The 24306-nt window shown below is 41.9% G+C and overlaps 3 protein-coding genes across 6 annotated transcripts in view; all 3 read right to left on the reverse strand.

The window, feature by feature from the left end:
* Nucleotides 1-24306, reverse strand: part of LOC125920139 (cationic amino acid transporter 3-like) — a 357875-nt gene that overhangs the window by 147797 nt on the left and 185772 nt on the right. The window contains exon 3 of one of the 3 annotated variants that reach the window (XM_049627139.1): nucleotides 22114-22195. The exons of the other annotated variants lie outside the window; for them this stretch is intronic. Coding sequence (XP_049483096.1) covers nucleotides 22155-22195 — 41 coding nt within the window. The 3' untranslated portion in view covers nucleotides 22114-22154. Of the gene's footprint in view, nucleotides 1-22113; nucleotides 22196-24306 lie in introns of those variants that run through there. 3 annotated transcript variants of the gene reach the window in all.
* The window catches only part of LOC125920135 (cationic amino acid transporter 3-like), a 92701-nt gene continuing 85253 nt past the window's right edge, over nucleotides 16859-24306 (reverse strand). The window contains exon 2 of one of the 2 annotated variants that reach the window (XM_049627134.1): nucleotides 16859-18442. The gene's annotated coding sequence lies outside the window, so the exon portion shown is untranslated. The remainder of the gene's footprint in view (nucleotides 18443-24306) is intronic. The other variant, XM_049627133.1, reaches the window with a different exon arrangement.
* On the reverse strand, nucleotides 19912-22020 carry LOC125920145 (cationic amino acid transporter 3-like). Its single transcript, XM_049627149.1, is given in 3 exon segments — nucleotides 19912-21008; nucleotides 21010-21717; nucleotides 21719-22020. Coding segments are annotated over 3 exon segments (1746 nt in total). The 5' UTR covers nucleotides 22013-22020; the 3' UTR covers nucleotides 19912-20264.

Consider the following 24306-nt stretch of genomic DNA (forward strand, 5'->3'; position numbering starts at 1 on the left):
AAAAAAAAAAAAAAAACCTCAAGCAAAAGCAACATTTTTCTTTTCCTAAATTATCAACACCACCACCATTACCCACAAATAATCACACACTCAGTTACACACAGTGAAAGACAATGGGGGCAAATACAGGATTCCCCTCTCTGGGATTTTTCAATTATGGGTGTTTCATGAACACCTCCACACCTGCCAAAAGAAGTAAAAGATACATAAAGTATAAATGAGGATATATATTCCTAACTCAGAAATGAATACTCAAGACAATAGCATGTGAAAATCCCAGATGGCTTCATAGTTGATGGAAAGTAAAAGTAGTAAGGACCTCATTTTCCCCTGTTGATAAGACTAGTGAGTATCTTCTGTGTACTGTGTGTCAGCCTGAGAAGACTGCATGGAAGAGGGAAGAATTACCCTATCTTGGCATCATGCATAACTGTTTCCCAGGAAAACATTAGTTCAAGCTACATACTCAGGTTGGGCCATGATCCAATAAGTAGAGCCTCTTTTAGACTCTCCTTCCATGCCCCCCATCAAAAATACAAAACAAACTCCACTACACCTGGAACCAGTAAATCCAGTTTGCCCGACTAGATAAATCCATTTAAATATTTGCTACAGATATTAATATAGAACTAGATAGTAAGATGTAATAATAATAATAACAACAACAATAACTCTCAGTTTTGGAACTAGATATTAACATGGAACTAGACAGTAAGATGTAATAATAATAACTATAATAAATAATAATAATAATAACTCTCAGTCTTGGTCTCTGCTGAAAAGGAAAAGAGAGAGAAACTATCTTATCTCCCAGGAGTCTTCTGAAAGCAACCTCACCAAATGGATTACTTAAAAGGCATCCTCCCAACTAGGATCTTACTTGGTGCTGTATTCTGTTTGCATGTTACTGGGAAGAGGCTTTCTAAAATAAAAAATTCCGTAGGACAGAAACTGCTTCTTGTTCCTTTAATGAGGCTAATTCTGCAAGGATACATTACTAGGTGTAACTAAGACTTGAACTGGAAGGCATGGCAGCCCCCAAGCTGTCTGCTCACTAGACCAAGAGGAAACACAGCCACTTCCACCAACTCACTCACCTGTCCTACTACCTAAGTGCTACACCTCTCAAATCCATCCCAGTCTGGCAGAAGCTGAATTCCAAGTCAGTGAAAACCCATCCAGATGCAAATTAACACACTCCAGACCAACTGTATGTGCACCAAATCCATCCACTCAATTATAGGCCAAAATCTATGTAAATATAGGACAAAACGGTTTTTTTTTGTTTTTTTTTTTCAACGTTTTTCATTTATTTTTGGGACAGAGAGAGACAGAGCATGAACGGGGGAGGGGCAGAGAGAGAGGGAGACACAGAATCGGAAACAGGCTCCAGGTTCCGAGCCATCAGCCCAGAGCCTGACGCGGGGCTCGAACTCACGGACCATGAGATCGTGACCCGGCTGAAGTCGGACGCTCAACCGACTGCGCCACCCAGGCGCCCCAAGGACAAAACGTTTTTTCTCCCTTCTCACAACATCTATGGAGTCACTGCTACATGCAGACACCACACTAGTATCATTGCACAATTATTTGGGCAAACAATCAGGGAGCCAGGGCTTCTCTAGAGGGTGTATAGACTCCATAAAATCTAGTAATATTCTGGAATGGTTGTGAATAAGGCGCCCTTTCTTAGTCCTTCTGGGATAACTGCTGACAAGGTAAAGTGCCACACTCCTCATTCATGATTTGACACATTTAGATTAGTTTCAGTCAGAATCTAGTTTTGGAAATTCTTAACATTTCTATTACACCAAACAAGATGATCAACCTTGCAAATCAGAAAAGCCTGAACTTCTGCTTCTAGAGGTCTTCAGAAACTAGATGGGCTACCAGGAGGAATCATAATTATATTTTCCAAGCAAGAATCAAAAAGAGATCTGGGAAAATCCAGGAAGGATGTGCAATTAAGGGATTGGAAAGTGATGTGACACATCAATGTCAATGGTGAAAATCAATTTCTTCTCTGTTTCCCCTACAATTGACTACTCTTTCTTCCCAACTCCAAATCCTGTCAACACAGAACACCTAATAAAAGTTCTCAGGAGAAAGCAGTAGAAGGAAATCCATCTGCTTTTCCACCTTATTTTCAAAACAAACAAAAAAAAAACAAAAATAAAAACGAACAACATAGGAGCACCTTTGTGCTGAGCCACAAAGCAATGAGCCACAATGAGCACTGAGCCACAATCATTTTTTTCTAAAAAGTCATGTTAAGCAGCTTTGATATTTTCTCCTAGATCCTTCCTTTCCTTGTAAGAATCTGATCCTGAATATCCATCCAGTGGTCCCACACAACACTACATCCTGTCTCCACTTTCAGAATAGCAGTTGTGAGTGGTCAGAGGTTATGGCTCCTTCTTCCATATACTTCCTCCCAATATATACCCTCAGTAATACACTGCATACAAGGTGCCTTAGGAAAGACTGACTCTCTCTGGTCACCTTACTTCATATCTTCAAATGTGTCCTCCTGTCCTCCATGTAAATACTCAGGTGTCTCTTTCTCTCTGTCCTCTCTCAACACACAGGGCTTGGTTCCTCTCATAGCCCCAGGTAGCTGCTCCACACTGTCACCATCTGCCTTGAAAAGTTAATTTGTTTTGATTTGTTTTGTTGTAGGAAAGACACTAGATCATCTGAGTCATATGAAACATGTATCATGACTTCTCCCTCAAGACTCATCCTACTTACCCCAGCTCAGGCAACATAATCTACACTACTTTTTAAGGGACACTCTTTATCCCTCTTCCCCAGTTCTTTCTAATCCCAACTCTGTCATTTCTGGGATATACAAGAAAAAAATGATGATGATAAAACAAAAATATATTCTAAAAATTATATTTGTCAATTTAGTGGATACATGTGAAGGAAATTGGCCTTTCCACATGATTTTGCTTAAACTAAGGTTAAAATGAATCTGCTTCTAGAAGAACATAACACTATCAATTGGTAATGGAGAGAAGTTGCCCAATAAATAACTGCTAGAGGAAATGAGAGAGGCAACTTAGGAATTGACACCTGCCATATAATCAATAATACAGGTTTTGTGCATGGGTAAGTGTTATCTGGGCTTCTGGTGTTGGGTACAGCCCATAGTGTACATGGCACTGGGGAGGGTGGAGGGTGGAGAATAGTTTAAGACTCCCAAGGCCTTTAAAGTTAAAGAGTTTCAAATATGTTCTGAGATAACAGCAAACTCTTTTTCCTCTTGGAAACCCAGGAAGACAGACCTATCTCAGGCTTCTCCTTCAAGACTTCATCAATCAATGAACTATGCCTATCATGTACATGAAATTGATAGAATCCAAGAGAAAGAACAAAGCCACCAAGTTTCAAGGTTATTTAGCACTCACTCATTTATAATATATTTGGGACCACAGAGAAGCCTTCTTAAAGTGTTTAAAAGACCACTAAGCGGCCACACCCAGGAGAACTTGGTAATCTTGCCTCCTACAGCCTGACCTGGCCTATAATCAATCCCCACCATGCAACTTTTTTTTTTCAATATATGAAATTTATTGTCAAATTGGTTTCCATACAACACCCAGTGCTCATCCCAAAAGGTGCCCTCCTCAATACCCATCACCCACCCTCCCCTCCCTCCCACCCCCTATCAACCCTCAGTTTGTTCTCAGTTTTTAAGAGTCTCTTATGCTTTGGCTCTCTCCCACTCTAACCTCTTTTTTTTTCCTTTCCCTCCCCCATGGGTTTCTGTTAAGTTTCTCAGGCTCCACATAAGAGTGAAAACATATGGTATCTGTCTTTCTCTGTATGGCTTACACACCATGCAACTTTTTTTAATTAGATAAGAAAGGCACGGAGATCCCTTCAGCAGTAAAAATAGATATCTAGATCCTTGAATAACTAGGAATAAACCCCTCACATCCCCTCTGGTGATGGTGGACCACCTTATCAAACTAGACCTGCTATTCTGCAAGGTCCACAGCAATGTCCTCCTTAAGAAGATAGGACTCAGAGACTCTCAGAATCTCCCATGAGAAAGTGTTGCAAAATATGAAAGAGACATCAGAGACAGGAAGAAGAATCTTCATTAATTCAAGGAACATATCTAAGCATACTCTGTGCTGGGCCCTGTGGGGAAGACAAAGATGAATAAAGCAAGCTGTGCACCAGGTCAGAAAGGAAAGGCCAGGAAGGACAGGTAAGGACAAAGAGGTGGGAAGGACTCTGGAGGAGAATAATGTCCTCCAGGAATAATTTCCCCTACTTCATATTTTCCTCAGCAGAGCTGAGAACCTTTCTGGCATGGAGGAGAACAGAATGTAGGCCTCCAAATCTCTCTGACCCCAGCAAACCCACCTGCCCTTCCCAAATTCACAAGGCCTCTCTGCAGCCCCCTCTCCCAATCCACTGTCTAGCTCTGATGCCATATAATATCCTCTGCTTAAACCCCACAGGGCTTTCACAGCAGCTGCACTTTGTGCCCAGACTTCTTCCTCTCTGGCTCTGTCTCAGTTTTCATGTCAGCTCCATAAACATGAGAAATCACTTACCCATGGGCTGTTTCTGTATTAGAGGAGAAAGACCTGAGAAAGAAGTGCAAGTCAAGCCAAGGGAGAGGGAAGGAGCTTGGCCTAGCAGAGTCAGGACTTGGGGTGGAGCTTAGAGGGAGCCCTCAGGGAGTTGGGGCACTGGGGAGGCCAGGCCCTCAGGAAAGCAGAGCCATCAGGAGGTGGGGCCATCAGAGGGCTGGTGTGCCTGAGAGGAGGGCTCATGAGAAGGGTAGGGAACTGTGAAGGAGGTGGATTAGGCAGAATCCTGGAGGAAAGCTGGAAATGGGCAAAGGAAGACAAGTGAGACCCTGCATTGGTGATGAAGTGGACTGAGGGCTTAAATGGGACTTGTTGGAGACTTTGTTGACCCAATATCTGCTTTTAGAAGTAAACAAGCTTTTCAGTGTATGGAGGAGGTCCTGGTTGCCAGGAAGAGAGTGTGGGGAGCCATGTGGAACCAGCCTGTGGTGATTTGGAGGCCAGTCCTAGTTTCAGCTAAGGAGCCCACTCAGCAGTCCTGTAAACAAGGATAGACGCACCACCAAAGACACCTCTCACAATCTCCTACTAGGTTTCTCTATCAGCACCACACATCCCCACTCCCTCATTCATCATTCACTTCACTCCAGGATTAAAACTAAAAGGGAATTTGCTTAAGCTTCACCTCAAGGGATTTCCTGACACAGTCACCTCAGCATTCATAGCATATTCTAACTGAACATGCATTGGGCATTTTGTTGGAGGGAGTAAAGAAAAAGATATAGTTTCTACCTAGAGAGCTTCCTGCTCTAGACATTCAAAACGTGGTGCTTCCAAGACTCTGAAACAGTGACCAAAGGACATTTCCGAGAATGTTAATCCTCAAACAGAAGCCAAGACTTTTCATAGATGGAGAACGTAAGGCCTACTTAAAGACCAAGGGCCAAATGCAGATGAGATCGGCCCAAGAAGCCACCAGTCTCATGGAAAAGAGGCACCACTTCCTTCTCTTAATAGTGCTTAGATTTTCCTAAACCCTAAATTAGGTTCCTTAAACACTGCAGTGGAGATGGAGGGAAGGAAGAAAAGAGTAGCAGCAGGACCCTAAAGGGACAGAATCTTAACTGTACTAAGACAGAACATTGAAATTTGAACAGAAAGAACTGCTACGGATGTCATGAAGAACCTCCAACTGAGGAAAGCCTACAAATCACATTGACTCTGCCCTAACACATCTCCAGTAGTCATGGACCAAAGGCACTAATTGGGCACCTCTTTTGTTCCAGGTTCTATGCTGGGTGGTGGATGAGTGGCCCAGCCAGGACTACAGAGCAAAAATTCCTAGAGGCAAAGGAGACAGGAATTGGAAGGATGGCTCTCAGGACAGAACACTGGGGAAGGGAGACCTGGGGGTTTAATTTGTGTCTGTTGCAATATTCCTAGGCTATCTTCCTCTGCCTCAGGCTGGGAGTTTTCCCAAGTATGCATCTACTTCAGGGGAAGTGCAGGGGAGGGTCTGTGTATTCTTGTATCAGGTCCCAAAAACAATCTTTACCCCTTTCTCCCTGTGCTATTCACTGTCTTGTGTAGAGGTGAGTGGCTGGGGAAATAATAGGGCCCCAGAAAATCACCAGGTAATGAAAAAACTGGCTCAGGATCCTTCCCTACCTCCCATAGTCCAGCAGAGGTGCTCAGGCAGCCTGGGGGCCCTCGGGCCACGCTTTAAGCTTGACCCAGTCAGGCAGGCCAGGGTTGGGCCCTTCAGGGCTTATGCCCCTGGCTCCACCTGAGCCCCTTCGGGCTTGTCAGTAGCCAAAGCCATGTTCCATGTATTCCCTAGCACACTGCTGCAACCCTCTTCCCTCGCAGGGCCTGGACTTACCTGGAGTGGGCGGCCTCATGAATACCTTCCACCCACCAGAGTCACACCCAGAACCCCTTTCAGGTCAGGACTGAGCTCCAGTTCCCTTTTTGCCTCCCAGGGTATTCCATTCCAAGCCGTGCCAGCCCCACCAGCCAGGCCCTAGTCCCCATGGCAGGGCTTCTCCAGGTGGACCTGCTCTGGGTTCTCACTGACACCCAGGAGTCTGCCGTACTGCTGCTGCCCTTGTTTCTGTGCCCCTGGCCCAGCCTCCCACTTCACAATGGACACAGCCAATCTGAAGTCTCCACCCTTGCCCCCACCAGTGTCCCCACAACATGCCCAGGCTGCACCTTTTTATCTGCGTTCACCATCTCTGCAGCCATGCCACTACCATGGTAGCCCCAATCTCAATGGTCACTGTGGCTTAGGTAGCAACTGCCTGGGAGAAGACAAAGAGAAAGGGGCCCTACACTTGTGCCCTTGCGCCAAGGAGTTCCAGATGGTTACAACATCCTAAGTCATCAGGCCATCCACAGACAAGGCCTGCAGCCAGCACTCCTCAGGTGCTATGGAGATGCCCACAGTGGTGCCCCTGAGCCTCCTGAGCATCTTTAGCTGTGTGAGCTGGTGGGGGAGGGGAAGACAGTGGTACAAGAGGTTGGGCAGTCACAGGGGCCACAGGGGCTCTGGGCAGCGGGGTAAAGGGTGACCAGAACCCACTTTAGAAAGCACATCCAGGAGAAGCACACCTGTGACATGCATGGCAAGGACTCCACAGCATCTCCCACCAAGACTAGACAAGCTGTGGCTTCAGAAGAGGAGACCTACCCATATCCAAGGTGCCTGCAGAACTGCAAGTGCAGGGACCCAGGGAGATACCACATGTGCATACAGAACAGAATTGCGCAGTGCATGAGCCCTGCAATGGCTCCCACTGTGGGAGAGCTTATCCCTCAGAAGCAGCTCAGCAGTCATGTGATCCAAAGATGGCCCTTCATATGTGACCCATGAGGGGAGGAGGAGGCAAGATGGCAGAACAGCATGGAAGTTTTTCTTGTGTCCATGAAATATAGCCAGACCAACACTAAACCATCCTGCACACCTAGAAAACTGATTTGAGGATTAACACAACAATCTGCACAACCTGAACCATGGAACTCAGCAGGTACACAGCACAGAGAGGTGAACTGGGGGAGAGAGAAGCTACAGAGGGTAGGGAGCTGTTTTCGCCTGTGAAGAGAGGATGGAGATGGTGTGTGTATGTGTGTGGGGGAGAATACAGGAAAAGCAGTCCCCTAAAAGCAGCTGGAGAGAAAGTAGAAAAGTGGAAACAGCCACAGGGACTGAACTAAAAAGGGAGAAAGGAGAGGGTTTAAATTCCATTGACTATAAACAGGGAGAGCACAGAATCTGAAACTCCCCAGCTTGATACCTGGCAGTGCTCTGGTGAGAAGGGCAAATCCCCAGGAGCAGAGTGAAGTCTAGGTGTCTTCAGGCCACATGGGGAGAGGCAGTTCTCCTGCTGGGAGGACATATGCTAGAGGCTTTGTAACACCCCCTACATGCAAAGGCCTCAGTGGACCCAGGAGAACAACCAAATTCTCTGGTGCTATAACAAAGTCATTAAGGATGAAGCCTAGTGCCAGATGTGTTGTGATTTTCCATAATCCCTGAAATGCTGCTGCTACAGAATCAGGAGAACTGTTTTTCGGGTGAGCTGACGTCCAGCCACAGTCTCTGGGCATTGACAGCAGCATGGTCCTACAAATGTTCTTGGGTGCAGCCAGCACCCGGCCATTGCTCTGTGAGACCCTTCCACAGAATGTCTGAGCAAGTTACAGCCACAGTCCCTCATAAGTAAGGGGTCGGGAAACACAGCTGCTTCTGAGATAAAACTCAGGAGGGAGGTGTTGCCTGGGGCTTGGTCACAGTGTAAAAGTGGGGAATGTACAGAAGATGAAGACAAAGGACAGGTGTGCGATTGCTAATCAGGGAGAGCAGAGCTCCATTACCAGAGACTGGATAGCTGGGTGACACCATTTTCACCTCTCCCATGCATGCGCATACACACATACACCTGCCACAAAAATCCACCCCAGTAAGCTAAGCAGTGCCATCTAGTGGAGAACAGAGCCATTACACTAAGTCCCACATACTGGACCAACCTCGGTCTTCAGGAACATAAGTCTCTTCGCCTACTTAGTTTACAACTATAAACTGCTCCATAGTTGAACTTCTACGGGAAAATACAGTAATTTCAATCATATTTTAGTCTGTTCGCTGGTCCATCTATTCAATTTTCTTTTTTCCTATCTCTTTTTGTATCTTTTCTTTTTCTTCAATACAGAATGTGAAAAAAATCTATTTTTATTTTCTAGGCTTATTAAAAATATATTTTTTAAATTTTTTAACTATATTTTTTTACTTTTTTGTAAATTTTTCAAATTCTGTTTTATTACATCATTTCATTTTATTCTATTTCAGTGTATTCATTTTGTCAAATTTTGAAATGATTTCCTTCCCCCCCCCCTTTTCTCTCTAATCTTTTAAGCCCTTTTCAAAACCTGGGCCAAAACACACCTAGGATCTAGCACCATTTATTTGATTTTGTGTGTGTATTTGTGTGTGTGTGTTGTTTTTAATGTTTTAATTTTAATTTTTTTTACCCTCATTATTTCCTTTTCTCCCATCAAAATGAGGAAATAAAGGAATTCACCATAAAAGAAAGAGCAGGAATAAACAACAGCCAGGGACTTCACCAACACAGATACAAGCAAGATGTATGAATCAGAATTTAGAATAATGATAATAATACTAGCTGGAGTCAAAAATAGATTAGAATCCCTCTCTGTGGAGATAAAAGAAGTAAAAGCTAGTCAGGATGAAATAAAAAATTCTATAACTGCGCTTCAATCTTGAGTGGATGCCACGGCGGCAAGGATGGTGAGGCAGATGAGCAAATTAGTGATATAGAAGACAAACTTATGGAGAATAATGAAGCAGAAAAAAGGAGAGAGACTAAGGCAAAAGAGCATGATTTAAAAATTAGAGAAATCAGTGACTCATTAAAAAGGAACAACATCAGAATCTTAGGGGACCCAGAAGATGAAGAGAGAGAAAAAGGGGTAGAAATGTTTTGTGAGCAAATCATAGCAGAAAATTTTCCTAACCTGGGGAAAGTAACAGACATCAAAATCCAGGAAGCACAGAGGACTCCCATTAGATTCAACAAAAACCAACTATGAACAAGGCATATCATGGTCAAATTCACAAAATGCTCAGGCAAGGAAAGAATCATGAAGGTAGCAAGGATAAAAAGTCCTTTACCTACAAGGGAAGACAAATCAGGTTTGCAGAAGACCTATCCACAGAAACATGGCAGGCCACAAAAGAGTGGCAGGATACATTTAATGTGCTGAATCATAAAAAAATATGCAGCCAAGGATTCTTTATCCAGCAAGGCTGTCTTTGAAAATAAAAGGAGAGATTAAAAGTTTCCCAGACAAAAAAATTTAAAGGAATTCATGACCACTAAACCAGCACTGCAAGAAATTTTAAGGAGAACTCTCTGAGGGGAGAAAAGATGGGAAAAAAAAAAGACCAAAAGCAACAAATACTAGAAAGGACCAGAGAACATCACCAGAAACTCCAGTTCTACAAACAACATAATGGCAATAAATTCATATCTTTCAGTACTCACTCTAAACGTCAATGGACTAGATGCTCCAATCAAAAGACATAGGGTAAAAGAATGGATAAGAAAACAGTATCCATCTACATACTGTTTAAAAGAGGCTGACTTTAGACCTAAAGACACCTTCAGATTGAAAGTAGGGGATGGAGAAGCATCTACTATGCTAATTGTCAACAAAAGAAAGCCAGAGTAGCCATACTTACATCAGACAATCTAGACTTTAAAATAAAGACTGTAACAATCTAGACTTTAAAATAAAGACTGTAACAAGGCACGAAGAAGGGAAGTATATCATAATTAAGGACTCTATCCATCAGAGGACCTAATAGCTGTAAACATTTACACCCAAATGTGAGGGCACACAAATATATAAGTCAATTATTCACAAACATAAAGAAACTCATTGATAATAATACCATAATAGTAGGGGACTTCAACACCCCACTCACAGCAATGGACAGATCACCTAATCAGAAAATCAACAAGGAAACAATGGCTTTGAATGATACACTGGACCAGATATACTCAGAACATTGCATCCTAAAGCAACAGAATATACATTCTTCTCCAGTGTACATGGAATGTTCTCCAGAATAGATCACATACTGGGATACAAATCAGCCCTCAGCAACTACAAAAAGATCGAAATCATACCGTGCATGTTTTCAGACAACAATGCTATGAAACTCGAAATCAACCACAAGAAAAAATTTGGAAATGTAATAAATATTGGAGACTAAAGAACATCCTACTAAAGAATGAATGTGTTAATGAAGAGGTTAAAGACAAAATTAAAAAGTACATGGAAGCCAATGAAAATGAAAAAACACCACAGCCCAAAACCTCTGGGCCACAGCAAAGGCAGTCATAAGAGGGAATTATATAGCAATCCAGGCCTTCCTAAAGAAGGAAGAAAGGTCTCAGATATACAACGCAAACTTACACCTTAAAGAACTAGAAAAAGAACAACAAATAAAACCAAAACCAGAAGACAGGAATAATAAAAATTAGAGCAGAAATTAATTCTATCAAAACAAACAAACTAACAACAACAACAAAAAAAAAAAACAGTAGAACAGATCAGTGAAAGCAGAAGATGTTTCTTTTGAAAGAATTAACAAAATTTATAAACCACTAGCCATTTTGGTCAAAAGAAAAAGGAAAGGATCCAAATAAATAAAATCAAGAATGAAAGAGGAGAGATCACAACCAACAGAGAAGAAATACAAATAATAAAAGAATATTATGAGCAATTACACATCAATAAAATGGGAAATCTGGAATAAATGGACAAATTCCTAGAAACATATACACTACCAAAACTGAAACAGAAATTGAACATTTGAACAGACTGATAACCAGTAAAGAAATCGAATTAGTAATCAAAAATCTCCCAAAAAAAAACAAGAGTCCAGGGCCAGATGGCTTTCCAGGGGAATTCTACCAAACACTTAAGGAAGTGTTAACACCTATTCTCTCTTTTTTTTTTTTTTAAATTTTTTTCAACGTTTTTTATTTATTTTTGGGACAGAGAGAGACAGAGCATGAATGGGGGAGGGGCAGAGAGAGAGGGAGACACAGAATCGGAAACAGGCTCCAGGCTCCGAGCCATCAGCCCAGAGCCTGACGCGGGGCTCGAACTCACGGACCTCGAGATCGTGACCTGGCTGAAGTCGGACGCTTAACCGACTGCGCCACCCAGGCGCCCCAACACCTATTCTCTTGAAGCTGTTCCAAAAAATAGAAATGGAAGGAAAACTTCCAAACTTTCTATGAAGCCAGGATGACCTTGATTCCAAAAGCAGAGACCTCACTAAAAAAGGAGAACTATAGACCAATTTCCCTGATCAACATGGATGCAAAAATCCTCAACAAGACATTAGCCAATCGGATACAAGAATACATTAAAAGAATTATTCACCATGACAAAGTGGGATTTATACCTGCAATGCAGGGCTGTTTCAATATCCACAAAACAATTACCATGATTCATCACATCAATAAAAGAATGGACAAGAACCATATGATCCTCTCAATAGATGCAGAGAAAGGATTTGATAAAATACAGCATCCTTTCTTGATAAAAACCCTCAAGAAAGTAGGGACAGAAGGAGCATACCTCGAGATCATAAAAGCCATATATGAAAGACCCAACGCTAATATCATCCTCATTGGGGAAAAACTGAGAGCTTTACCCCTAAGGTCAGGAATAAGACAGGGATGTCCACTCTCACCACTGTTATTCAACATAGTATTGGAAGTCTTCGCTTCTGCAATCAGACAACCCAAAAAAATAAATGGCATCCAAATCAGCCAGGAGGAGGTAAAACTTTCACTCTTCACAGATGACATGATACCCTATATGGAAAACCCAAAATATGCCACCAAAAAACTGCTATAACTGATGTATGAATTCAGCAAAGTTGCAGGATATAAAATCAATACACAGAAATCGGTTGCATTCCTATACACCAACAATGAAGCAACAGAAAGAGAAATCAAGGAATCGATCCCATTTACAATTGAACCAAAAATCATAAAATAGCTGGGAATAAATCTAACCAAAGAGGTGAAAAATCTATACACTGAATTCTATAACCTTATGAAATGAATTGAAGAAGACACACAAAAAAAATGCAAAAAGGTTCCATGCTCATGGATAGGAAGAACAAATATTGTTAAAATGTCAATACTACCCAAAGCAATCTACATATTCAATGGAATCCCTATCAAAATAATACCAGCATTCTTCACAGAGCTATAGAAAACAATCCTAAAATTTGTATGGAACAAGAAAAGACCCCAAATAGCCAAAGCAATCTTGAAAAAGAAAAGCAAAGCAGGATGCATCACAATCCCAAACATCAAGCTATACTACAAAGCTGTAATCATGAAGACAGTATGGTACTGGCACAAAAACACTCAGATCAATGGAACATAAAAGAGAACCCAGAAATGGGCCCACAAACATATGGTCAGCTAATCTTTGACAAAGCAGGAAAGAATATCCATTGGAATAAAGACAGTCTCTTCAGCAAGTGGTGCTGGGAAAACTGGATAGCGACATGCAGAAGAATGATCCTTGACCACTTTCTTACACTATACACAAAAACAAATTCAAAATGGATTAAAAACCTAAATGTAAGACAGGAAGCCATCAAAATCCTCAAGGAGAAAGCAGGCAAAAACCTCTTGATCTTGACCATAGCAAGTTCTTACTCAACATGTCTCCAGAGGCAAGGGAAACAAAAGCAAAAATGAACTACTGGGATCTCTTCAAAATAAAAATCTTCTGCACAGTGAAGGAAACAATCAGCAAAACTAAATGGTAACCGATAGAATGGGAGAAGATATTTCCAAACGACATATCAGATAAAGGGTTAGTATCCAAAATCTGTAAAAATTTATCAAACTCAGCACCCAAAAACAAACCAGTAAAGAAATTGGCAAAAGGCATGAATAGACACTTCTCCAAAGAAGACATCCAGATGACCAACCGACATATGAAAAAAAAAAATGCTCAACATCACTCATCATCAGGGAAATACAAATCATAACCACAATGAGATACCACCTTACACCTGTCAGAATGGCTAACATTAACAACTCAGGCAACAACAAATAAAATGCCAATAAAATGAGCAATGAGAAAGGATGCAGAGAAAGAGGAACTCTTTTGCACTGCTGGTGGGAATGCAAGCTGATGCAGCACTCTGGAAAACAGTGTGGAGTTTCCTCAAAAAATTAAAAATAGTACTACCCTATGACCCAGCAATTGCACTACTAGGTATTTATCCAAGGGATCCAGGTATGCTGTTTTGAAAGGACACATGCACCCCAATGTTTATAGCAGCACTATCAACAATAGCCAAAGTATGGAAAGAGCCCAAATGTCCATCGATGGATGAATGGATAAAGAAGATGTGGTATATATATACACAATGGAGTATTACTCAACAATCAAAAAGAATGAAATCTTGCCATTTGCAACTACGTGGATGGAACTGGAGGGTATTATGCTAAGTGAAATTAGTCAGTCAAAAACAAATATCATATGACTTCAGTCATATGAGGACTTTAAGACACAGAACAGATGAACATAAGGGAAGGGATACAAAAATAATATAAAAACAGGGAGGCGGACAAAACAGAAGAGACTCTTAAAAATGGAGAACAAACAGAGGGTTACTGGAGAGGTTCTGGGATGGGGGATGGGCTAAATGGGTAAGGGTCATTAAGGATTCTACTCTGGAAATCATTGTTGCACTATATGCTAACTAATTTGGATGTAAATTTAAAAAATAAAATAAAATAAACATGTCCATATACTAAGCACATACATAACTTTAATGAGGTGCTTTATGAATGTATGTGCCCAGCCTCATTCCTGGGTGAGGAGTCCAAGCTCCTGACTGAAGGGTTGGGGACAGTGATGGGGAATGAGAAAATGTCTGAATAGAAGCTTGCATGTGTCACTAAGTGTTTCTCCAACTACACTCTACAAAACAAAAAGAAATTATTTTCTCATGACTCACTATTTGGAATTATCCACTGCCCTTCAATTACCTCTATGCCATCAAGTTTCAGTGATCTTCTACCCCTTTTGAGCCACCACCCCACAGAGAGTGTAGCTCAGGGCTTAGTTGCATATGTTTTGCTCAAACTCAGCACAAATCCTAGCTTCACAACTCACCTGCAGCAATTATTTAACCACTCTGAGCATTAGTTTCAACTTTGGTAATATGAGCATAATAATTCTCACCTCATACAATTCTTGTATGAAATAGGTGACTATGTAAAATAATTGAGCAAAATAGAGAGCATACTACTCAGCCAAAGGTAGTTATTATTTTTGTCACCGTTTTGGGGGCATTGCAGATATAAACAAGCCATATATAAAAGAGAGATGTTCTTTTCCCTTAGGAGGTTTTTAAATCTCATCAATGAGACAAGATAAATACATAGAGAGAGGAATAACATGGAAACCTAAAACTCTTATTTGAACTGTAACATGCAATTTATTCTCCTACATCCAATCCGTGTTTTAAAATTTTCAGATTTCAATGATCTAATAAATTGTTTTTTCTTCTGCCATTCATCATTCCCATGCCTCGCCACCTGATATACACCAAATATCCATCCCAGCCTTTTATTTCAGGAGTTGACTGGAGAATTCTTGAGATGAAAAAGATTTTGAGAGCTCATTTTGTACATTACCCTGTTTCTGGACAGGAGCCCATCTGAGTCATTCCAAACCCAAGTGAGACAGCCATGTGCATGGCCAGAGAGCCTGCTCCCTCCCATATCCCCTGGTCACTGTCTAATCTCAGAAATTCTTCTTCATCTTCTATCTCAATCTGTTTTCCTTCCATACTGGTCCCTCTTTACACTCACTCTGATTGGGGTGAGGTACACAAACCCTCAAAGACTGAAGAAAATTCTCAAATGCCCACCTGGTAACACTGATGCATTGCCAATCATCCCAGGTCCCTGTAATTATAGGTCTCATATATTTTGTTATTAACTATTTAAAAACTTCAAAATTTTCCTTAAAAATAATTGATTTAGTCATCTTGTGCAGTCATCTGGTCTCTCCTTAAAGTTTTTGAAAGTTTTTGAAGGATGAAAATATCCTAATTTCCAGGACAGAAAATTAAGAACTCCAACTTTAATCCCCCCAACCTCTATAACCTCCTCAATTAGTATCATCAAGTTATCACTCATTTGATTAGGAGAGTACAACCCTGAGTCTCGTCATGAATAATATGGCCTCTACAATCCCTTTCAGGCCATCATATGAAGTAGAGGAAACAGAATTGGCATCAGTCCTGACCCATGAGATGCTTGCCCCAGGAGAGCCCCTGAGGACCAGGCAGACTCCAGCGTGGGCACAGCAGACATTTTCCTAAAGTGGGCATAGTGACAAATCCTAACACAGTGACTGGTGTGAGAGGCCTGGGGACAGGAGGGCAGTCAGGGCCCCCACCCTTCTCTCTCTAGTCGAAATTCAATTTCCAAGCCTAGGCCCCTCCTCTTGTGTTCCCAGTTCCAAAGTTTTCAAATCTTCCATGGGCTCATCTGAGGCCAGACACCTATCATCCATCATGTAAGGCTAGTGCCTCTCAAACTGGAAAGAGCATACAGATCACTTGGAAGTCTGTTAAAAATGTAGATTCTGATTCAGTAGGTCTGGGTGGGGCCTCAGATTCTGCATTTCTAGCATGTTCCCACGTGATAGCCATGCTTCTGGTCCATGGAGCACACGTCAAAGAGCAAGGGCCTAGATGACGATAGCAGTTGACACAACTCTCTCCCATGAAGAGTCTATGTGTCCACATCCTTCTGTCTGTCTATCTTCCAGATGACAATGAGAACCCATATCTCACCCTTTCCTGATTCAGGAATCTCGCTCCAGGGCACAATACACGGCACAAACCTGTTCCATAATTTCCCTTAAAATGTGAAGCAACACATCCCTCACAAAAGTCCCATTCTTTCATGACTCTTAAAGGTCCATGTAGCCTGGAATTGCTGCCCCATTTCTTTTCCAATTCTTTTATCCATCTTTTATTTCCCAAATTTCTCCACAGGCGTACACCTCCAGTGTCTCTTGACCAATACATCTTTCTCAGTTTCTACTCACACCTTCCCTTACAACGTAATGATGCCTTCATCCCTATCCAGTTCCCAATTCCTATTTCAGTCTGTGCTTCTCCCCACTTGGGGGAAAACTTCTCTCTCCCCAAAGAATCTTAGATTATCTCACAAAATTATATACCAGTCTCTCAACAAAGCATCTAAAGGAGCTGGTATCCAGTGTCCTCTTCAGTGATTCCCTGAAGTCAGGTAGAGCAATTGGGTCTTCTATCAATTTCACTATTTCCAGCCCCTCCACACATGCCACAGAAACAGATGGAGCAGGACCAGGAGAGGTCATGTCAGGCATTCTCCTGTCCAGGGTTGTATTTTCCCTGTTTCTCTATGAAGGAACAACACTGTTCTTACTCTTGGGTCTAGAGGAAGGGGAGAACTTACTCCTTGCCCTGAACAAGACTCCAATATGATGGAACAGACAGGACAGTCACCATAACTCAGGCAGAGCCACACAAAGGAAAAACTAGAAGTGCCTGGGTACAGTTCTAGATGCTGGGTATAGCTCCACATAGAGTTCAAGATATAGTTCTGGACATAAAGAAAAGCTATTTGTCAAGGAAGTCCCCAAAAGATAGTATTAAAAGAGTAGCACAGTGGTAGACTGAAAGGAAAGAGAATTTTCAGTACCAAAGAAATGTGTAAGGCTCAGTTCAATTCAACATGAATTTATTATATACTCATTATGCTCCTGGCCCCAGCTGGATGCTCAGGAGGAGTGAACAAGATACACTCATAACCTATGATCTTCAATCAGGGAATAAAATAAATAAAGACACACAGAGACATGTGGTATATATATATTTACTTTCAGCCATAATGAGGTATAACTGACATATAAAACTGTAAGATATTTAAAGTGTACATTGTGGTGATTTGATCTACATATGCACTGTGAAATCATTCACTATGATTTCCCCACTGTGAAAAGATTAATGATGGTATTTTAATCTAAATGTTTCAAAAATGAAGGTAGATGTTAAAAGGGCACTTTGTTTGCTTCCCTTCATTTTTACATGTGGAGGGACTTCAGCTGGAGCCTTGGTTTTCAAAGTGTGGTCCCTGGACCAGCAGCATCAGTATCACCTGGAAACTGTTAGAAGTACAAGTTCTGCCCCCCCCCCCGCCCCAGATGTACTGAATTCCAAACACTGGGAGCAGGTTTTCACAAGCCCTCCAAGTGAGCTGCAGGAGCTGAAGTTTGAGCCATCACTGAGCAGATTACTATTCCTGGCCTCTCTCCACACCCTTTTTCACTGAGAATTTGATTAGTGAGTTGAAGAGACAACTGTGAGTATGCCCAGCTCATCCGCTTCCATTCTTGTGTTGATTTTCTTTATTAATCCAGAACCAACTTGTCCACAGGACACTTGCATGCCAACTTGCTCATACAACAGAAAATCTAATAAAAGCGGACTGTCTCTTGTGATGGGAGGCAGGGTGTGTCCAGCACTTCTTGTGATGACAAGTAAGTCTGTCTAATTTAATGATGCGGGCTTGGCAAACCAATTAGGTTGTGGCTGATTATTTAATCATATGTCTCTATATCTTGATTATCACTTGGTTCTAAACAGAGGAGGGTAAAATGGGGTATTATTTATTGGAGCTCTACAGCACCAACAATGGGCTGTAGTGAAAAGTGGGTGGGATTCACATTCAGACCCCACACAGTAGAGAGATCTAGTGGAGAAAGTAAAGGAAAGAAGAATCAGAAGTCCTAGAATTTTTAAGTAAATGAAACTTTAGAAATGATCAGTCCTGACCTTTCATGTTACAGATAAATAAGCAGAGCATTGATGGAATTGAGCAGTTTGTTCAAGGTCACATTGATAGTTCATGGTGGAACAACACCAGAACCCAAGACACTTGGGTCTCAGCTGTGCACTTTCAGAGCAGGTGGAATAAAGCAGACAACAGTACTGAAATTTAAAGTCCAAGAATGGAGATATTTCCAAGTAGAAGAACCAACTCCAGGAATATTCAGCATGGGTAGTGGGTTCAAAGCCAAAGTGCTTTGTGCTCAGAGGAAAGCTCTGGCTCCAATCCACCTGTGCACATTCTGTTGTCCCCTCTCACAGCCAAGGCTCAGGCTACACTGCATGCTCAGTGTGCTCTGACACTGCTTCATTTCTTGTGCTTTTCCTGTTTTTCTCTGTGCCTAAGTTCCTCCCTCTTGCCCACATGTGACAAAATCCTATCCATCCTTGTAGAGAGCCCACTCAAAGGCCATTCCTCTACCAAGTCTTCTTTCATTTTACTAGTCACTGTGCCAGCCACAAATGATCATCCTGCACTCTGAATGCCCAAGACACATTATTTGCATTTCCCTTATGACAACACTTTCTACTTTGTGTTACAGCTATACTTTACCCCTTGGATTAGAAGATACGCTCCATAATGGCTTGGGCCATATTTCATCTTTTTCCCCCCACATATCTTGGATTTTATAAATAATGCTGCAATAAACATAGGGATGCATCTATCTTTTTTAACTCATGTAACTAAATTTTTTTGGCCTGAAAAGGACACCATCAACAAAACAAAAAGGCTACCTACTGAACAGGAGAAGATATTTGTAAATGATAAATCAAATAAGGGGTTAATATCCAAAACACATAAATAACTTATACAAGTCAGCACCAGAAAACCAAGTAATCCAATTAAAAATATGGTCAGACTATCTGAATATACATTTTTCCAAAGAGACATACAGATGGTCAATAGACACAGGGAAAGATATTTACTCCGAGTAATCATCAGGGAAATGTATATTAATACTACAATAAGATATCAATTCATACCTGTCAGAATGACTAAAATCAAAAAGACAAGGAAAAAAAATGTTGGCCAGGATCAGGAGAGAAAGGAATCCTCATGTACTATTGGTAGGAATGTAAATTGGTTCAGCCACTACGGAAAGCAGTATGCAGGTTCCTCAAAAAATTAAAAATAGAAATACTCTGTAATCCAGTAATTCTGCTACTGCATATTTTTTAAGTAAACTCTGCACCCAATGCGGGGCTCTAACTCATCACCCCTTAGTTCAAGAGTCACATGTTTTACTGACTGAGCCAGCCAGGCACTCCACCACTACTGTATATTTTATCAAAGAAAAGAAAAACATTTTTTATAGTTTTTTAAATAATATTTTTATATTTTTTAATGTTTATTTTTGAGAGACAGAGAGAGATAGAGTGTGAGTGGGGAGGGGGAGAGAGAGAGGGAGACACAAAATCAGAACAGGCTCCAGGCTCTGAGCTATTAACATAGAGCCCAACATGGGGCTCGAAGTCACAAACCATGAGATCATGACCTGAGCTTTGAAGTCAAATGCTTAACTGACTGAGCCACCCCGGTGCCCCATTTTTAATAATATATTTTTAAAAGCCAGTGAGAAGCTACAGGCACAATGGAAAATTAGATAAGTAAAAAATAATAATAATAAATAATAGATACTGGAACTACTGAGTTCAAGGTCTACAGTTTTGGACCTAGTTTAAGTTCAGTTAGAGACCAGGCTGTACTGGATCCCATAGCTGAAGTAGATAGCAAACCCAATCAGCATCCAGACACCAAATCAGGCCCAGGTGGCAGCTGACATCTGCATCATAAGGCAAACATTCACAAAGACGCTCAGTAGTGGGAGGAAAGGCAGAGCAGGGACCTTAAAGTGAAGGGGACTAGAGCTCTGTGGCTGTCTCCAGATGACCCCAGTGATCCCAGTGATGAGAACCAGGAGCAGCACAGACACTGAAATCCACACTGGGTCTCCAGAAAGCAGAACTGGCCACTGGGCCAGCACCAGGCAAAGGAGAATTAGCAGCAGAGCAAGCAGTGAGGAACAAACATAGACAACCCGGCCAGAGAGTGGAGTGGGGGTAAAGCTGCCTGGAAAAAGTAGTCCCTGTAGAGTCAGCCTCTCTACTGTATGTCCATTCTCCTCCTGCACCTCTGATTCATTTCCCCCATTCCTCCTCTCAGGCTGATACCTGATGATGAGAACACAAATAGCAACCATGGAGTAAGACATCAGGGACCCAATAAGCATGAGGTCCATAAGATCAGTGAGTCCAAAGAAGATCATGATTATTGCAATAATGTAAAAAATTACAATAATCCCACGCTGGGGGATATTCCAGGTAAGGATCCTGGTACAGACAGGGAACAGGAGACCATCTACTGCCATATTGTGTAACAGTTGATATGTGAATAAAATAAGATCAGACCTATTTCTAAAAAAAAAAAAAAAACAAAAATACAAACACTACCACATAGTAGGCAGGGGCCCAGCCTATAAGGAGAAATGCCTCAGGCAAGATGCTCCCAGGTTTAAGCTTGTAGTAAGGCACCATAAGTGTAAGTGCTAAAGAGACACCAAAATACAGCACAAAGCAGATGAACAGTGAAATCACAATGCTCCTGGGGATGGAACGTTGGGGGTTCTGGGCTTCTCCAACTCTAGTAAAAATTTCCTCAAAACCTATAAATACATAGAAACACGTAGCTGCTCCACGGAGAATCCCCTCAAAGCCAAAAGACACAAACCCTCCAGAGCCCAGAGGGCCCAAGCTGGAGGTGTCATTGAGTCCAGCCATTGCATAGTCCTCTTCTGTGAGCTTCCATTTGTACAGGTGCCCTTTAATGAAGCCAGAGATGATGACAAAGCTTAGAACCAAAATTTTCACCAATGTGAACATTTTGATAACTGAGGAAATGCAAATATACCACAACTCTGTGAGATACCACAGAAGAAACATAATAATGAAGTCTAGATTGTCTTCTAGGAGGTGGGAAACATGTGGTAAGATAATTTCATGCAGGGTCACACGCAGGTGCTCAAAAGCTAAGAAGAATATGTGGGAAAAAATGACTGCATTAGCACCAATGGAGAGGAGGAGGTTCCAGCCAGTGATGAAAGCCCAGAGCTCACCTATAATGACATGACTGTAGATATATGTATGCCAAGCCAGAATGGGGAACCCGGGCACTAATCTCTGCGTAGTACAGCCCAATCAACATAGAAAATAGGCCGGCCACCAAAACACAAATCACAAAAGATGGCCCTGCTTGATTTCTGACCACCTCACAAGCCAGGACAAACACACCTACACCCAGTGTGCGGCCCACACCCAGGGCCACTAAATCCAGAGTGTTCAGGCTTCTCCGTGGGTCATTCTCAGCCACCGGTTCCTTCAGCGTAGGTCCGCGTACCAGTTTTTGACCAAATCTATGGAGTGCCTGACACAGCATCCTAGCTGGAACTGAAGAAGATTCCAGGATCAGAGAGCTGTAGCAAGCCCAGGGAGCAGAGTCTGGGATCAGGTTTGGTGAGTCTGAGTTAAGCCAAGTTGAGTTGGGGCTGCCGAGGTCCGTTACTCAGGCTTCAACGCTGCTACTTTGTATTTTCTGGTATGTGATAGCTCTTCACAATGCCTAAATAAACAATAAATAATTACTGAACAACAGTCTTCAACCAACTAACCAAAGCCCAGAAGTCCCATGTTACCTGTTGCAGCTTGAGTATAAGAGACTGAAACCAAAAGATTACTAAAAAAAACTCAACCCTGCTTTCCCCTGAGAAAAGTGTCAAATATCACCCAACATTCTCCTTTTTACACATTACATGACAAAATCTCATGTGGGTTCATCTAACTCATGTAGCTTCATATACTAATTAAGCTGTAGGACACAATAGGGTATGAATTTATTATGCAATATTTCACACATGGGCTGTTTGTGTGGTGCTTGAGCATAAGTTATGACACGTTAATTCATGAACTAGAGGAACTTGTTGCAGTTACAGAACCATTTCGTAAATATATTCTGAGTTTAAAATACAAATATTGTTCCCAGAGTCTTAAAATTCTTTAGCTCCAAATTAGCTCCCATAGTCAGATGTCCCCCCTTGTCCTCATCCGACATCATCCATTTAGCTGTACTGGTGGCAAAGAATGTACAGTCCAACCTTTTCTTTTACCCATACAGGCCCACAGGGGGCTCTGTGAGAAGAGAGGTAGAGAAAGAGGCAGGGCCTTCAGAACTACCTGTAAGAACTAGAGAAACCAGGCTGCCTGGTGAGGAAATACTGGAGAAATAGGTGCATAAGCCAACCAAGTGTCCATTACTAAGGGAGAGGAGCCAGAAAGGCCAATTTGTGAATTCTGAGCATTCAGTTAACCTCACCCAAAGTAACCAGGCAAAACTTAATACAATTTTTGTATCCACAATCGTGAGAGTGTGATAGGGAGAAAGGAAAGAAGTAGGTCACCTAGCTCAGTAGCTTACAACCAAAAAAATTCCTTCTGTATTCTCCCTGTCTGGGTTCCAGGACACAAGGAGAACTCACTTCTGCAGACAGTTTCCTCACTGGCCACACTGTGCTCTATAAACACCCTGCATCATCTGTGATGTCAACTGCCAGCCATCTGGAGACCATGCCCTACTCTGTGAGCTTATATTAAAACACAGACTTGTAATTCCCTATTAACTTTCCATGGTAGTTATTTTCCACTCACTCAAATCATGGTCTCAATATGCCAAAGATATTTTCTTAATGAAGAAACACTACCCTACATGTGGTTCCTCCCTCCTCCTCCTCTGCTGCTGCTATTCAAATGGACCCCTCCTCGAGTGGAACAAGGCTTTGGTGAACAATTCACAGCAATGCCCCAGAAATGAGTAGTGAAGAACAGAGAAAACAAAGTTGAACAGCCTTCACTCTCCTACTATTCAGGCTTTGATTTTGAGAGAATTTTAGGAAATGTCGTCAGTGGTTTTTAAAGACAGAAAGGTCAAGTCAAAATTGAAAAGTCTTCTCTACAGATTATCAAAAGGAATCCTAATGCTATGGGTCAAAGCTTCTGTGTACAAATCCATCTAGACTCCTTATTTACCACCCACCAGTGGCAACCAGTTTCAAGGTTATGATTTACTAATAAGCACATAACATAGACAGAGTCAATACTTAACTCATGGAATCTTGCTACACTGTAAATGTCACTGATATGTCCCACACCGACCCCCAGGCTTCAAACCCTTCAGTGCTTCCCACTGCCCTTCCTTCCTAGTCCTTCCTTCCTTCATCATCTGACCTGTGCTGGTTCCTCCAGCCTCACACCCTGTCCAGCTGCTGCTCCAGCTGAGAAATTCCATGTTCACCCTGTTACCTGTCTCTAATACTCTCTTGTCCCTTCACTTAGCTACCCCCTACTTCTCTTTCAGTTCCCAGCTCAAAAGTTGCTTTTCAGGAGCTTCCCCTGACCCTCATGCTGCCCTTCCTATGTGCTCTCATACCACCCAGCTTACCCCATGTGCCATTTATCCTAATGTGTCACAATTCCTGCTCAGCTGCCTGTGCCCTAATCAAAGTGTGAGTTAGATGCTCAATTAATGCTCAACAAAAACTTGTTTAACAAATACACACACTGAGAATAGAAACCTGAAAGAGAACATAATCCAGAATTTCTATCTAATTGACTTTGAGATACATGCTTTTTAGCCAAACAATATTTATAATACGGATCTAGGTAAAGATATAAATGGTA

Source organism: Panthera uncia, chromosome B4 (genome assembly GCF_023721935.1).
Source record: "Panthera uncia isolate 11264 chromosome B4, Puncia_PCG_1.0, whole genome shotgun sequence".
NCBI classification, from domain to species: Eukaryota; Metazoa; Chordata; class Mammalia; order Carnivora; family Felidae; genus Panthera; species Panthera uncia.